This window comes from Rhinoraja longicauda, chromosome 5 (genome assembly GCF_053455715.1).
Source record: "Rhinoraja longicauda isolate Sanriku21f chromosome 5, sRhiLon1.1, whole genome shotgun sequence".
Taxonomy (NCBI): domain Eukaryota; kingdom Metazoa; phylum Chordata; class Chondrichthyes; order Rajiformes; family Arhynchobatidae; genus Rhinoraja; species Rhinoraja longicauda.
The window spans coordinates 14,668,775-14,685,431 of record NC_135957.1 but is presented as its reverse complement, the minus strand read 5'-3'; the positions used below and the strand labels follow the sequence as shown (position 1 = coordinate 14,685,431).

The 16,657-nt window shown below is 41.0% G+C and overlaps 1 protein-coding gene across 1 annotated transcript in view; it reads right to left on the bottom strand.

The window, feature by feature from the left end:
* The window catches only part of LOC144593844 (dynein axonemal heavy chain 8-like), a 624,642-nt gene that overhangs the window by 385,907 nt on the left and 222,078 nt on the right, over positions 1-16,657 (bottom strand). The window contains exon 27 of the mRNA XM_078399962.1: positions 12,245-12,438. Coding sequence (XP_078256088.1) covers positions 12,245-12,438 — 194 coding nt within the window. The remainder of the gene's footprint in view (positions 1-12,244; positions 12,439-16,657) is intronic.

The window sequence follows — 16,657 nt, the reverse complement described above, 5'->3', positions numbered from 1 at the left end:
GGTCTAGTATATATATGATTAAAACGCAGATTTTGTGTATATATATAGATATATATGTATGTACATATGTATGTATGTATGTATATATGTACTTCTGAGATTTTGAGATTTGGTTGTGGACATGTGGACCTACAGCCAAAACGGTGAAAGATAGCGCCACAATATTAGCACCATCTTAATCACCACTGTCCTGGCGACTGTTTATAACAAGTTTTATTTAAATTGGTCTTATATTTTTTAAGTTAGAGAGATTTTAAAGTTTAAAAAAATCCTTTCTAACCGAATTCTTCAAAGTGCTCAGCGTATGATGTCACAATCGGGCAATAGACAATAGACAATAGGTGCAGGAGTAGGCCATTCAGCCCTTCGAGCCAGCACCGCCATTCAATGCGATCATGGCTGATCACTCTCAATCAGTACCCCGTTCCTGCCTTCTCCCCATACCCCCTCACTCCGCTATCCTTAAGAGCTCTATCCAGCTCTCTCTTGAAAGCATCCAACGAACTGGCCTCCACTGCCTTCTGAGGCAGAGAATTCCACACCTTCACCACTCTCTGACTGAAAAAGTTCTTCCTCATCTCCGTTCTAAATGGCCTACCCCTTATTCTTAAACTGTGGCCCCTTGTTCTGGACTCCCCCAACATTGGGAACATGTTTCCTGCCTCTAATGTGTCCAATCCCCTAATTATCTTATATGTTTCAATAAGATCCCCCCTCATCCTTCTAAATTCCAGTGTATACAAGCCCAATCGCTCCAGCCTTTCAACATACGACAGTCCCGCCATTCCGGGAATTAACCTAGTGAACCTACGCTGCACGCCCTCCATAGCAAGAATATCCTTCCTCAAATTTGGAGACCAAAACTGCACACAGTACTCCAGGTGCGGTCTCACCAGGGCCCGGTACAACTGTAGAAGGACCTGTTTGCTCCTATACTCAACTCCTCTTGTTACGAAGGCCAACATTCCATTGGCTTTCTTCACTGCCTGCTGTACCTGCATGCTTCCTTTCATTGACTGATGCACTAGGACACCCAGATCTCGTTGAACTCCCCCTCCTCCTAACTTGACACCATTCAGATAATAATCTGCCTTTCTATTCTTACTTCCAAAGTGAATAACCTCACACTTATCTACATTAAACTGCATCTGCCATGTATCCGCCCACTCACACAACCTGTCCAAGTCACCCTGCAGCCTTATTGCATCTTCCTCACAATTCACACTATCCCCCAGCTTAGTATCATCTGCAAATTTGCTAATGGTACTTTTAATCCCTTCGTCTAAGTCATTAATGTATATCGTAAATAGCTGGGGTCCCAGCACCGAACCTTGCGGTACCCCACTGGTCACTGCCTGCCATTCCGAAAGGGACCCATTTATCCCCACTCTTTGCTTTCTGTCTGTCAACCAATTTTCTATCCATGTCAGTACCCTACCCCCAATACCATGTGCCCTAATTTTGCCCACTAATCTCCTATGTGGGACCTTGTCGAAGGCTTTCTGAAAGTCGAGGTACACCACATCCACTGACTCTCCCCTGTCAATTTTCCTAGTTACATCCTCAAAAAATTCCAGTAGATTTGTCAAGCATGATTTCCCCTTCGTAAATCCATGCTGACTCGGAATGATCCCGTTACTGCTATCCAAATGCTCAGCAATTTCATCTTTTATAATTGACTCCAGCATCTTCCCCACCACTGATGTCAGACTAACGACTTCAATTGTGATTCCCTTCTTACTCGCCAAAACAAGATGGCCGCCGGCAACGGGGCCACCCGCCCGGGGTCAGTGGCTCCCTCTCCCCTCTCCCGCACCCGGGGGCGACACTGAGCATGAGGGAGATGGTTGGACTGATGGTTCACTGATCCTTCCCTTCCATCCCTTCAACCGACGGCGTCCTCGAGACCCAGCTCCCGCCCGGGCCCAGCGCCCCACACCATCATCGCAATACAAGCCCCAGCGGCAACCTTCTTCCCCTTCTCCTTCAGCGGCCGCTTCCACCGACGGCATCGCCGACGACGGCCGCTTCCCACCGACGGCCCCGTCGCGACTTCAGAAAAATGGCGGCCGCTCTCCTTCTCCTCCTCCCGCCGACACACTGCCCATCTCGAGTAGTCCCACCACATGCCAGGCCGCCGACGTGCTGCTCACCTCGAGTAGTCCCAGCTCCCGCCAGTTCCTGCATCCCTTAGCCTCTCTGTTCTATGAGACACCCCAGGGCCCAACTATTTACTCTGTAAGTCCTGCCCTGGTCCGCTGTACCAAAATACAACGCCTCTCAGTTATCTGAATTAAACTCATTTTGCCATTCTTCAACCCACTGGCCATGTTGATCATGATCCCATTGTAATCTTACATAATCTTCTTCATTGTCCACTGTACCACCAATTTTAGTGTCATCTGAAAACTTACTAACCATGCTACATCTAAATTGTTAACATAAATTGCATACAAGTGGGCCCGGCATCAATCATGTGTCACACCACTTTTTACCCTCCTCTATACTGAGAAGCAACCTTTTCGCACCACTGTAGAAGCCATTTACGCTTAAATTAGTTACTGTCGACTTCCGGTGGCGCCATGTTGGACTAGACAATCTAAAAAGTTAGCTCTCAAAGAAACCAATTAAAACTAGCTCTTTTAAACATTAGTAACAACAGGAAGCGGGCCAATCGCAAGTTATATCGACAACGAAAGTTAACGATAAATAAAAATATGGAGACAAGGTTAAACAAAAAGGATAATGCGGATACTAAAGCTACGAACTCGGCAAAGAGAGCCACGCCAGATAAGGGAACCAGCTGTGGGGAACAAGATTCCGTAATATTGGCGGAGCTACGCAAGTTAAGACAAGAGCACACAGAAGCGGTAAATGACAACAAAAAAGCTCTGGTGAGACTAGAAACTAATTTAAAGGAGCTTTTGGAGAGAACCGCTTCACTGGAGCGACGAACAGTGAACATAGAAGAAAGGTTGGGGGAGACGGAAGACAGGGCAGCGCGGCTGGAAAGATCAGTCGCCTTTCTTCTTCAAAGAGAGGCGGCGTTAGCCGCAAAATGTGACGACTTGGAAGCAAGAGCGAGACGTAATAACATACGGATACATGGGATCCCGGAGGGCGCTGAGAAAGGCGACACCATAGGATTTGTGACTGATTTCATCCGAACAACATTACAAATCTCGGCGGCCGTCGATATCCGCATCGAAAGAGCGCACCGCTCGCTGACTACCAAACCGAAAGAGAGTGCGGCTCCCCCGCGAGCCATCATCGCCCGCTTCATTGACCACCAGGTGAAAGACCGCATCATACAACAAGCATGGAAACAAAAAATAACATATGAGGAACGGACCATTTACTTCAACCATGACTACACTACCGAGATACAGAAGAAGAGGAAACAAGTGCGGGATGTAATAAAAAAGTTGAAGGAGAAAAACATAAAGGCACAGTCCCCATATCCTGCAAGACTGAAGGTGTTTCTGGGAACAGAGACGAAGACATTCAATACACTGATGGAGGCTGCCCCCATGCTGAAGGACATGGGGATCCATGTGGAGGAGGACGAGTGGGAGAAACTACAGAGAGTGAGGATAGAGGGCAGCTGGACTACGGGGACAGGACAGAAGGGAAAGAGGAGACAGCCACCCATCACAGAGGCGGACATACAAGCCCTCGGTCTGTGAACTCTGAGGTTCACAGTGGTAAGGACTAAAAAAAAAAAAAAAAACAGCCTGGAACTAAGGGTAAAAAAATAATGACAATCCTGAAGTATATATAATGCGGACAATCTGAATTTATGTTTAATGTTCAAAGAATTGAAAAGGAGCTAGTTATGGGATTTAAGTAACACTTATACTGAATAATGTCAAAATTGGTGGAAGGAGCAAAGCTGGATCTCAATTTGAGCAAGGAGCAACTTAATTCTGAGAAGTTGCAGGTGCACATTGTGCTATTTCCCCAGAGAGATTGCCACACTCTCTGATGACGGGACTTTTGGGAGTCACATGTTATTTTTGTATAGTAGTTCAGAGGGAGATGTGTATTGTTTGTTTGTTTTTTCGCTGTGTATCGTTTTGCACAGTTGTTTTGATTTATAGGAGGAACCGAGTTTATGGCCTACATCTTAAAATGTCATGAATAAGTTGAACCTTGTTTCTTATAATGTGCACGGTCTAAATCACCCTATTAAGAGAAAGAAAATATTGAGTCAGTTGAAGAAACTACAATGTGCCATTGCACTAATCCAAGAAACTCACTTGAGTGAAAATGAACATAAAAAACTGAAAAGGGAATGGGTAAACCAAGTATTCCATGCTTCATATGGCAAGAAAAGGGGGGTGGCCATACTAATTAATAAATCCCTACCATTTTCTGTAGAGAAAGTGATTAAAGGTGATATGGGAAGATATATCATGGTGGTTGGCACAATAGGAGATATGAGTATTTCAATATTAAACATCTATGCCCCAAATGAAGAAAATGAAACATTCTTTAAAAACATAGCCAATATACTTACCAGTAACGGACGAGGGATGATAATTTTGGGAGGGGATTTTAATACCATACAGAATGGTGACTTAGACAGGTTGCCATCTGAGAGGGGACCAAAAACAAAAAAATCCAGAGTCCTAAATAATGTTATAAAAGAATTAGGTCTGGTTGATCCATGGAGACATAATAATCCTAAAGGAAGAGATTTTACCTTTTATTCTAACCCACATGGGAGTTATTCGAGAATAGACTTTTTTTGTGTGTCAAAACAACAGATACATACAGTCAGGGACTGCAGTATAGAATCCATAACTATAAGTGACCACGCCCCTGTCATACTATCCATTGAGATGGGCAGGGAATCCTTCTTTAAGTACTGGAGACTTAATGTGTCAATCCTATCAGAGGAAAAGGTTGTCAAAGAACTAAAACTAAACTTAAAGGAATATTTTCAAATAAATGACAATGGCGAGGTCTCACCATCGACATTATGGGAGGGAGGAAAAGCAGTCATGAGAGGGAAAATAATAGAGATAACTTCCAGATTGAAAAAAACCCGAATGGAAAGGCAAGGAAAGCTAGAAAGTAAAATCAGAGAGTTGGAGTTAGAACATAAAAGAACAAGAAACAACTCTATTCTCGTCGAATTAAAAAAAATGAGACAAGAGTTAGACGAACTTTTAACATATAAAGCAGAAGGAGCTCTTCGTTTTATAAATCAAAGATATTATGAGATGGGTAACAGAGCAAGCCGGTTACTGGCATTCCAACTGTGCTAAAAATAATCCCAGACCTACCATGCTGCTTAGCCTAGATGCACAAAAAGCGTTTGACCGTGTGAAATGGAACTTTTTATATCAAACATTGAAGGTTTTTGGGTTTCACTCAACGTTTATAGACTGGGTAAGAATTGTTTATAAAAATCCCAAATCACGGATCAGAATTAATGGCTGCTGCTCAGACTTCTTCTACCTCAAAAGAGGAGTCAGGCAAGGAGATTGCCTGAGCCCGCTACTGTTTGCTGCAAGTATTGAACCGTTAGCAGAGTCAATAAGACAAAATAAAAACATTAAAGGAATAAAAGATGAAGGGGGCATAGAACACAAGACGTCATTATTTGCGGACGATTTATTAACATACATAGTGGAGCCCTCCACGTCTATACCAGCTCTACTAGATAACCTAAAAGAATATGGTGAAATATCAGGATATTTGACAAATGAAGCCAAATCAATAGCAATGATGCTCTCAGGAGATTGTCCAGTGGAACTTAAAGAAAAAGTCCATTTTAAATGGACCAAAAAAGGGTTTAGATACCTTGGTATAATTATCACTTCGAATACAGCACAGCTATTTGAAGCTAATTATGGGAAACTGATATCTGAGATAAAGGATGATTTGGCTGGATGGGAGATTTTACCGTTGACTCTGGTGGGAAGAGTAGAAACAGTCAGAATGAATATATTGCCAAGACTGTTGTTTTTGTTCCAATCGTTGCCTATTATGATCTCGGGAGCTTTTCTAAAAAAACTGGATAAAATTATATCGAAATTCTTATGGCAAAGTAAAAAAGCAAGAATTAAATACAAGACGCTTCTTAGCAAAAAAGAAAAGGGAGGGTTGAACTTGCCTAATTTAAGAAATTATTATTGGGCAACGCAACTCAGAGCCTTAATCATGTGGACCACTAAAGAGAAAGATTCAATGTGGGTGGAGATGGAGCAAAACGCTTGTAAAAATTTGCCTTTAGAATCACTCCCATTTTTAAACGAGAAGGCCCTGAAGAGGCTCAGGATGGGCAACGAGTGGATTAGGGTAACAATGAAAATCTGGTCAGCAGTAAGAAAGAAGCTGAAGCTGTCAAATTCGGTAAGCAGGGCTACTAGAATAGCAAAAAACCCAGACTTTGTACCATCTACCATGGACTCAGGATTTGACAGATGGGCTGACAAAGGGCTAATATACATAGATCAAATGTTTCAGGGACAAACAATGAAAATATTCACACAACTTCAAAAAGAATTCAATTTACCTGCTCATGACTTTTACAAATTCTTACAGCTAAGAGATTACCTACAGAAACATCAGGAATGGGAGAACATCTGCAAGACTCCATCTAAATTAGAGGAAGTGTTGTGGGGGTTCTCGGAAGACAAGTCAAAAAAAGGGATTATATCAAAAATTTATGAAGCACTACAACATGAATCCAAAGAGAACAACTTACATATCAAAGAAAAATGGGAACTGGAAGCGAATATCATAATATCAGAAGAGGGACATAAACTAACTAAGAGCCCAACATGGAGGGAATTTGACTGGAAAGTTAAAATGCGTTACTTTTATACTCCATTCATTACATCGAAATATAGTAATACAACTGATTTATGTTGGAGGGAGTGTGGAGAAGTTGGGGACTCCACTCATATATTCTGGGATTGCCCAAAAATACAGGATTTCTGGAAGAATATTCAAAAGGAAATTAAACAGATTATGGGCATTAACTTCCCTCTGGAACCAGCACTTTACATTTTGGGTATAATTCCTGACAGTATGACAGATAAGAGTTCGAAACATTTACTGACAATCCTGCTGCTGATAGCAAAGAAGACGATAACAACTTCGTGGTTGAAACCACAGCCTCCAAGCATAATGCAATGGAGAGATAGGGTAAAAAATGTGTATATAATGGAAAAAATCACAGCAAGGTTACAGTTGACAACAGACATGTTTGATAAAAGATGGTCATTATTAATACAGGCAATGCCGGGACTCGAGTCTCTTCCGTTTTTGGGAACTTAAAGTAAGGGTATTTACATTCAATATGCATCTCCTATGTTTGTTTAGTTTGTGTTTGTATGTATGTAAAAAAAATAAAATTAAAATAAAGTAAAAAAAATAAAAAAATTAGTTACTGTCATTATATTATGGCCATGTTTAATATTTCTAGTTTTTGTATTTTTTGCATGCTTGTGGGTGTGATTTGATATGTAATGGGGAGTGTCTACATCTGAGGAGGCTAGCGTAGCCACGGAGATTGGGGGTCAGTTTAATCTCAGAGGATGGAGAGAATACTGTTTTTTTACCACGACCACATGGTAACGACCACACGGTCTCAACTGTATTGTTTGAAGAAGAAACAGTTGATAAGAACGAAAAGTTATGAATTACTCTTTTGATTTGTGCTACTTTAATAAAGACCAATTAATCAAGAAACAATGTTTGGAAGATTTGTTTGTTATCTCAGAGTGCGGTGTGTGCGTAAACTATATCTCCACCACATCCCCGAGCAGTAATGGCTATCGAAGTTGGACTTTGAGAAGGTATAGAAACTGCCATTACATCTAAGTAAAAACTATTCCACGAGTAGAATCTAACAAAGACTGATCTACGAGTGGACAAGTAAAATCTGATTTAACAGTGGAACTGAAGAAGAAGCTGAATCTCTGCCAGAGATTAGAGCTTAAATCCTGGAACAAAGAATCTGCCGGTCGAAGGCAAATTGACATGGTCTACACCTGGAACATTGGAAGATTGAAGACTTCATTGACCGGGTACCGTGAGTAGTCACGACTGTTTAGTCATAATTTTAAGCTAAGAAGTTTAAAAACTTAAAAACCTGTGGGAAAATTCTGCAGAGGTACTGTTTGATACAAGAAGCTTGTTTATGCTAAAAGAAGATAAACAAACCAAACCAACCTCGCAGAGTTCGACCATGAAAATAACGATATTGTGAACTTCTAAAGATAAGGTGTACTCAGCTAGCAATTGTTTACCATAGATACTGGCAAGAAGATGTTCACAACCTTGAAAATAATGATGTGTTTTGAAGAAATACCCATTCTGTTTTGAATTCTTCTGATATTTATGGAACATAGCGATAAGCACCAATTCATCATGGATCTTTCGGCAGGTAAGTATGAAGAACCACCACAGGAGGAAGATGCGGAGCAAGAATCAAGAAGATATGAGAAGAGAAGCATTAAGCTCAGCCAGAAGGGAGCAGCAGCCTACCTGGAAAGATGCCAGAAGGATAGAGACAAGTTGTGGAACCAGCTAATCAAGTTATTTGAAATCCAGAAGAAACTAATGGAATCAGATGAGAATGCGAACATATTACAATCTGGTCTGGATCAACTACTCAACCTCTGCCATGAGGTTGGAGAAAAACAAAAATCAATACTGAGTTTACAACTGACCAAGGGAGAACTCGATTGCCACACTCAGTGGTTCCAAGAGAGGGTGGAATTTTCCGATAGTTTCATGGCAGACGCAGAGAAGTGATTGTCTGAAATCGAAGCCCAAACATTGCGCTCTGAAATGGGAGTAGCAATGCACAAGGTGTTGAAGTGGGAGAAGAAATTACACCTCAGGATTGATTACAATCACCCTTCATAACCTTCCTTCAAATCAATGTTATATCTAATTGGCCAGCTCACCCTGGATTCCATGTGATCTAACCTTCCAGTCAAAGCCTGCCAGGAAGTACCTTGTCAAAAGCCTAAAGTCCATGCCTTCAGCAATCAGTTTGGTCATCTCTTCAAAGTACTCAATTAAATTTGTGAGAAACTGAGAATTCTTTCGCCTCTACTCTTATCATTACTCTTAATTCAGGGGACTGACCAACTCTCTTCAATGAGTGGAGAGATTGTGGCTATCACACCAAAAAATTAGGCATTTATTTATCCTCTTTATAGCGATACTATAAAACAGAAATGCAGGTGTACAAACAGGAACATCAGGAACAGTACAGGATAGGAACAGTCTTTTGGCCCACAATGTCTGTGCTGGTCATGATGACAAACTAAACAAGTCACATATGCCTGCAAATGGTCTTTATCCCACCATTCTTTGCCTGTTCATGCGACTATTTAAATATCTCTTAAACATTGTGTTACTATCTGTTTCCAAAAAAACCCTGGCAGCATGTTCCAGGTACCTACCAATCTCCATGTAAAAAAAACAAATCTTGTAAATCTTTAAACTTTATCACTCTCCTTTTACACCTATGCCCTTTAGTACATGATATTTCCAAGATAGGAAAAAAGCTCCGATGATCCATGCTCTCATAAGTATTGGCAACTAGTCAATGGAGGCTAGTCAGTGATTTTCAAGAATTGGCTGTGTACTGGAATCAGCAAAAGCTCTGAGCCCCAGTGACATTTCTGCTACGAACTGTAAAATAATGCTGCAGAATTAGCTCTTCCTCAAGGCAGACTGTCGAAGTACCGAAGGGTCTCAACTCGAAATGTCACCCATTCCTTCTCTTCTGAGATGCTGCCTGACCCGCTGAGTTACTCCAACTTTTTGTGATAATTACATATTGGATATTTACCTTACATGTGGAAAACTGCTCAAATCTAAGTCATGCACAAAAAGCCAGCCAAATCCAAATTACATTCAACCATCAGACAAATATCGGAAGAGGTCTTCTCCAGTACAATCAACACATTCCTCAATAACTTGCTTTGTGTTGTTTGGTTTTGCCATAATTGATCAGATGCATACTTCATTATTGGCTTCAAACACATGTGGATGAAAAAAAAAATCCCAACTGAGGAGATAGTGGCTTCCCATTAAAGAGGTAGACTGTAGAATGCATTATTCACAAAGATCAGATACCTATTGGTTGCAATTAATATGCTGTTGAAGAAAATATAGTGCAAGGAATTTTCAAGCCACTGTGTGAGGGAGAATTTCCTGGCAAGTTGCACCATGCCAACAAATTCTAGACCACTTTTATCTTTTATTTAAACCATTGACTTTGTGGAAGACTATTAAAAATTCTATTTTTAATATATTTATAAAATATTTATAATCATATATTTATGAAAAAATCTAAATATATGTTTATTCTAAAGGGGCAGACAAGAGTTTTAGCAAGCAAGCAGGAAAATAGAGTTGATGCCAAGATTAACATGATTTTATTGAATGATAGATCCAGCTCAAGGGCATATGCCTTACTTTTGCTTCTATTTCTTACTATCACCTCATGACCACCGATCTTAATATTATTAGTTATCAAAGAAATTAATATTTAAGTGCATCCTCAACAATGATGCAGCTTATAATATAAGACAAAGCTGAATTAATTTACAATCACATTTAGCCAGAAATGCAGAGTGATTGGACCATCAAAGCTTGAGCTATTTTGTCAGTGTATAATATTTATGGAGCCACCCTTCAGTTTGCCATGTTAGCTTCAAGCTGAGGATACAGTGAACTGTGAAATTGATATCCTTCTCCTGCACGTTTTTGGTGAATGTCAGATGCACACACATTCCTAAATCCTTGCATTTCTGTAGAAATGTATTCAATGCTCTCAAAGTGCAACAGCTCATACTTGCTTGATTAAATTCCATCTGCCATTTCTCCACCTATTTATGCAAATACTCTATATCTCGCTGTGTATTTTGACAACGTTCCTCACTGCAACTGGGGAGGCCTATAGAATAGCCCACTCAAAATTCACCAATTTTGGTGTCTGCGAACTTACTAACCAACTCATCTACATTTACTGAAGAGGGGTTCTGTCTGAAGAAGGGTTCCGACCCAAAATATCACCCATCCTTTTTCCACAGAGATGCTGCCTGACTAGCTGAGTTACTCCAGCACTTTGTGTCTATCTTCGGAATAAACCGACATCTTCAGTTCCTTTCTACTCATTTATGCCCAAGTAGCTTATATATATCATAAACAACAGAGTTCCCAGCACAAATCCCTGCATAACTCCACTGGATCTCCAGCCAGACTAACACCCTTCCATCACAATCCTCTGTTTTCTATGAGTAAGCCAGTTTTGAATCCAAAGACCAAGTCACCATAGATCTAATGCATTTTGGTCTTCTGGATCAGCCTACGATGAGGGACTTTATTAAATGCTCTGCTAAAATCCATGTACACCACATCCATTGCCCTCTTTTCATCGATCACCTTCATCACCTCCTGAAGAAACTAAAGTTCACACGACATGACCTACAGTGGACAAAGCATAGCTGACTGACCCTAATCAGTTCAACCTTTTCATAAATGAAAATAAATTCTATCCAGAAGAATATTTTTCATAAGCTTCCCAACAGCTGACATGGGCCTCAGAGATAATTTCCTGGATTATCCCTACTGCTCTTCTTAAAAAGAGGAAGCATATTGGCTATGCTCGTCCTCCGGGACGTCGTCTGTGGCTAAGGAAGATACAAACATCTATATAAAGCCCCTTGCAATCTCTTCTCTTGCCTTTCTTAATAACCTGGTATAGATCCTAACAGTCTCAGGGGATTTATTTGGCTTAAGGCTCTTCAAGAGCCCCAACACCTTCTTGATTTCGAACAGGCCTCGCGTGTGAGTATTTGCCTCATCTTTCTCATTGTTCTCCATGTTCTTCTCCTTGGTGAATACAGATGCAAAGTACTCATTTTGTACCTTGTTTACATTTAGTCACAATTTCCTAATCTACCTTGGTGCGCCCCTTGTACTCTTTTTCATCTGCACTTTGCAGCTGTCACATTATATTCTGCATTCTATTTTTTCTCTTTGCTCTACTTGTTGAACATGTGAATGGTTTGATTTGTACTCGTGTATCAGAAGATTTGCCTAGATAGTAGGCAAAAAAAGTGTTTAACTGTATCTTGGTACCTGTGACAATAATAAACCAATGTAAATAATTAACCAATACCAAGTTGTGGGATCTGACGTAAGACGACTGTTCTGGGAAGGGAATATTGAAGATGAGAAATGGTGGAAATTGATACAATACCTTAACTGTCGTACTTCTGTCTTCTAACCACAGCATTTTGAATTTTTCAAAACATTCTAGTGCACGAGCAATAGCACCCTTCATAGAGTTAACTGAACTAGACAAAATTACGATTAATTTTGCTATGTCTTTGTGTTCTGCCACGTTGTGATAAAAATTCTTCAGCCTCTTTAGATTTTTGGATTCATTCAAATCTGAAGGAGGGAAAAATGCATATTTACAAACATTAAAGCCATAAAATGCATTCCCCATTTATTTATGGTAATCATAGGATAAAGATCAATACTTGTATTTCAGAGTTTCTGCTCTCTGTAGGTTTTCTCAAACAATCTTAACCAAACAGAAAATGTAATTATGCCAAACAGTGAGGTGAGATCAGAACTGATGAGTTTCTGGCACCTGATGCATTTCCTCTGAAGGTCAGAAAGTAAGCAACGAGTGAGATAGCTGATGTAGTTGTTATAAATTTTCAGAACCTTCTCTGTTATGTTTCATTGTTCCATGTCATTTGCAGATAATGAACGAAAGACTGAAAAGCAGAAAATGCAAGCCAGTTAGCTTAATTTGTGTTGTAGAATAAATGGCAGAAACTATTATAAAGTGCATGTATATGGAAAAACTCAAGGTAAGCAGGCAAAGTCAACGTGGTTTTGTGAAAGGGAAAGCTGAGATTTAGTGAAGGAGGACGGAAAGCAGATGAAATGCTCTGGATGCTAACCATTCTCTCAGACTATCAACATTGTAAAGCAGTTGGATCTGCTGAAAAAAAAGAAGAAAAATATGGAAAAACTTTTACTTAAATCTTTTATAGATTACATCGCCAAGCAATTAGTTAGAAGAGTGATTTTTTTAGTACGACGTGTTACAAAGCCACATTAACCTTAAATAATTAGTGTTGAATTCAAACACGAATGCTCGTATTAATATGGCAGTTTGAAGTCATTATTTGTGTGATGACAATTTCCATCCATACTCTCAAATCTATAGCAAAGTTGCAAATTGCAAAGCCATAGGAAGGAATATAGATGGAAAGGGAGGGGGGAGTTGGAGGGGGTGCGGGTCCAGGTAGCCAACAGGGAAGGAGGGAGAAAACAGGAGGGGATGAGAAGGTGGGGGAGGGGGTGGTGTTTGGTAAGTTACCTAAAATTGGAGAATTCCATGTTCATAGAGTTGGATTGTAAGCTACCCAAGTAGAATATGAGGTGCTGTTCCTCCAGTTTGCGTGTGGCCTCACTCTAGTAATGGAGGAGGCCCAGGACAGAAAAGTCAGTCTGGCAATGGGAAGAGGAGTTAAAATGGTTGGCAACCAGGAGATCCAGTAGGCCTTGGCAGACTGAGTGGAAGTGTTCAGCGAAATGTTCACCGAATCTATGCTTGGTCTCGCAGACGTAAAGAGGGCACATCGGGAATATCAGATGCAGTACATGAAGTTAGAAGAAGTGCAAGTGAACCGCTCTCTCACCTGGAGGGAATGCTTGGGGCCCTGGATGGATGTGAGAAAGGAGGTCACAGTGCCATCGTCTTACAGCACGGAAGCAGGCATTTCAGTCCAACTTACCCACACTGGCCAACATGTCCCAGCTACCCTTGTCTCACCTGCTCACGCTTGGCCCATATCGCTCTAAACCTACCCGATCCATATACAATGTCTGATTGTTTCTTAAATATTGCAATAGTCCCTGCCTCAACTATCTCCTCTGGCAGCTCGTTCCATACACCCATCACACTTTGTGTCAAAAAATTACCCCTCAGATTCCTATTGAATCTTTTCCCCTTGACCTTAAACCTCTGTCCTCTGGTCCTCGATTCACCTACTCTGGGCAAGAGTCTCTCTGCGCCTACCCAATTTATTCCTCTCATGATTTTATACACCTCTATAAGATCACCTCTCATTGTCCTGTGCTCCAAGGAATAGTTCCGCCCTACTCAACCTCCCCCTACTCAAGCTCAGACGCTCGAGTCCTAGCAACATCCTCGTAAATCATCTCTGCACCCTTTCCAACTTGTCATTAGTCCTGCACCATAGTGCCCAAAACTGAACACAATACTCTAAATCCGGCCTCACAACTGCAACATGACCTCCCAACCTTTAGACTCAATGCTCTGATTGATGAAGGCCAATGTGCTGAAAGTCTTTTTTTAAATCACCCTATCACTTTCAATGAATTATGTACCTGCACTCCAAGATTGCTCTGCTCTTCAACACTCCTCAGAGCGTTACCATTCAGTGTGTATGTTCTGTCCATGTTAGTGCAAATCTCACATTTTTCGGTATTAAACAAGCAGTTGCGGCAGTCTCGGTGAAGGTGGAAAGAGTTCGCGATGAAAACATGTGATTGGTGGCAGGATCATGTTGGAGGTGATGGAAATATCGGAGAATGATGTGTTGGTTGTGGAGGTAGGGGGCTTAAGATGAGGACCAGGTGATTCTATCCTTGTTCCGTCTGGGGGAGGGTGAGTGAGAGCAGAATAGGACTCAGAGGATTCACGGGTGAGAGATCATGGATGACAACAGGGGGGGAAACACATTTACTAAATGTGGTTTCTCCACTGTCCGTGTGCCCTAGCTGGACTCAGATCCATTTCTCCCCACTTCCCCTCCCCTTACAACTACATTCCTTCCTCTGGCTTTACAATTCGCAGATCTTCTAACCTTATCTCACACCTTTAGTCTTTTCATCACTGGTCTTGGTCCAATCATCTTCCTATCTAAAACTTGTATCCCCCTTAAAGTGTATCCACCTATCACATTCCAGTCTTTGTCCTGACCTCCTCTCTTCCAGGTTTCTTCACCTCCCCAGCCCCCCCTCCCCCCACCACAAACAATCTGAAGCATGCTTCAAACCCAAAACATCACCTATCCATGTTCTCCAGAGATGTTACCTGACCTGCTGAGTAACTGTGGTACTTTGTGTCCTTTTGTGTAAACCGCATCTACAGTTCCTTGTTTCTACAACAAAACTAGGGCATCTAAGGATAAAGCTTCTGGAGCAAAAAACAAACTGCTGAAGGAACTTATCAGGTCAACTAGCATCTGAAGAGTGAAAGGGATTATCAGCGATTAGGGTCAAGATCCTGCGTCAGGACTGAGAATGGAGTGGGAAGGTAACTGATATACTGTAAATCTGATATAAATAAGTGGAGAGGGGTGAGACAGGGGCTGATAGTCGATAAGTGAACTGAAGAGGGATGAAGGATGATGGGCAGATGGAGCCAGGTGAGAGAAGTGGGGGGGGGGGAGTGCAGTTGAGAGACAGGGGGATGATGGGTGAAAGCAGACATGGAGGAGAAACATGGTGGCAGATGGAGCCAGGTGGGGGGAGGGAAGGGTAAAGGTGAGGGCAGGACCTCATAAAGTAATAGGGCACTGTCAAAGATTCCTGATGCTTTTTCATCCACACTTACCAATCCTTCATCAGCTATGTTCTAGATCATGGGGTGTATTGAAATAGTACGTAGATAAATGAAAGTGTCAGTCAGATGTTAAGTGAGTACTCAAGGGTTAATGGTTGAAGCTTCCATGATGTTGGCAACAAATCTATGTATACATATGGTTTGGAAAATTGATTTGACTCAGCAGCTATGGCCAAGTAGATGTTGAGACATCAGAAGAAAGGATTTTGATTTATTCTTAATTCAACCAAGTGATGTGGGCTTTGTTATTTAATTGTCACATTTCCCAACAAACAAAATAAAATTCTTACTTTCAGTAGCTTAACAGGCCTACAGATGCGATCCCATTAATGCCCTTATTTAAATGATTTTGTAAAGGTTGAGGAGTTTATCCTTCTAAACATCCTTGTGATCAAATCAGACCCAGGTATTGTGAGGTAGGAAGTTTTAAAATTTATAATAAATGTAAAATGACATTGGCATGTAAATATAAACATTTCACAGAAAATGCTAAAATATTACGCAAGTCAAGCACCATTTGGAGACAAAAACATTTGAAATCAATGACCTTTCACTAATTGTTTGCTTTTGAATGCAAAAGATTCAATTTTCTTTATAAGAAAATAACTGCAGATGCTGGTACAAATCAAAGGTATTTATTCACAAAATGGAGTAACTCAGCAGGTCAGGCAGCATCTCAGGAGAGAAGGAATGGGTGACTTTTTCGGGTCGAGACCCTTCTTCAGACTGATTTTCTTTTTAGTTCTTCATTGTATCACTTCCTATTTGCAAGGAATAAGTTCGGCCCTGATAAAGTCATACTTTTAAGATTATTTTGACAGTACAATAATCAATGGATATTTTTAAGGTGGAGATTGACAGATTCTTGATTTGTAAGGGTGTCCTGGGGTTATGGGGCGGAGGCAGGAGAATGGGGTTGAGATGGAAAGAGATCAGCCACGATTGAATGGCTTAGTAGACTTGATGGGCCGAATGGCCTAATTCTGCTCCTAAAAATTA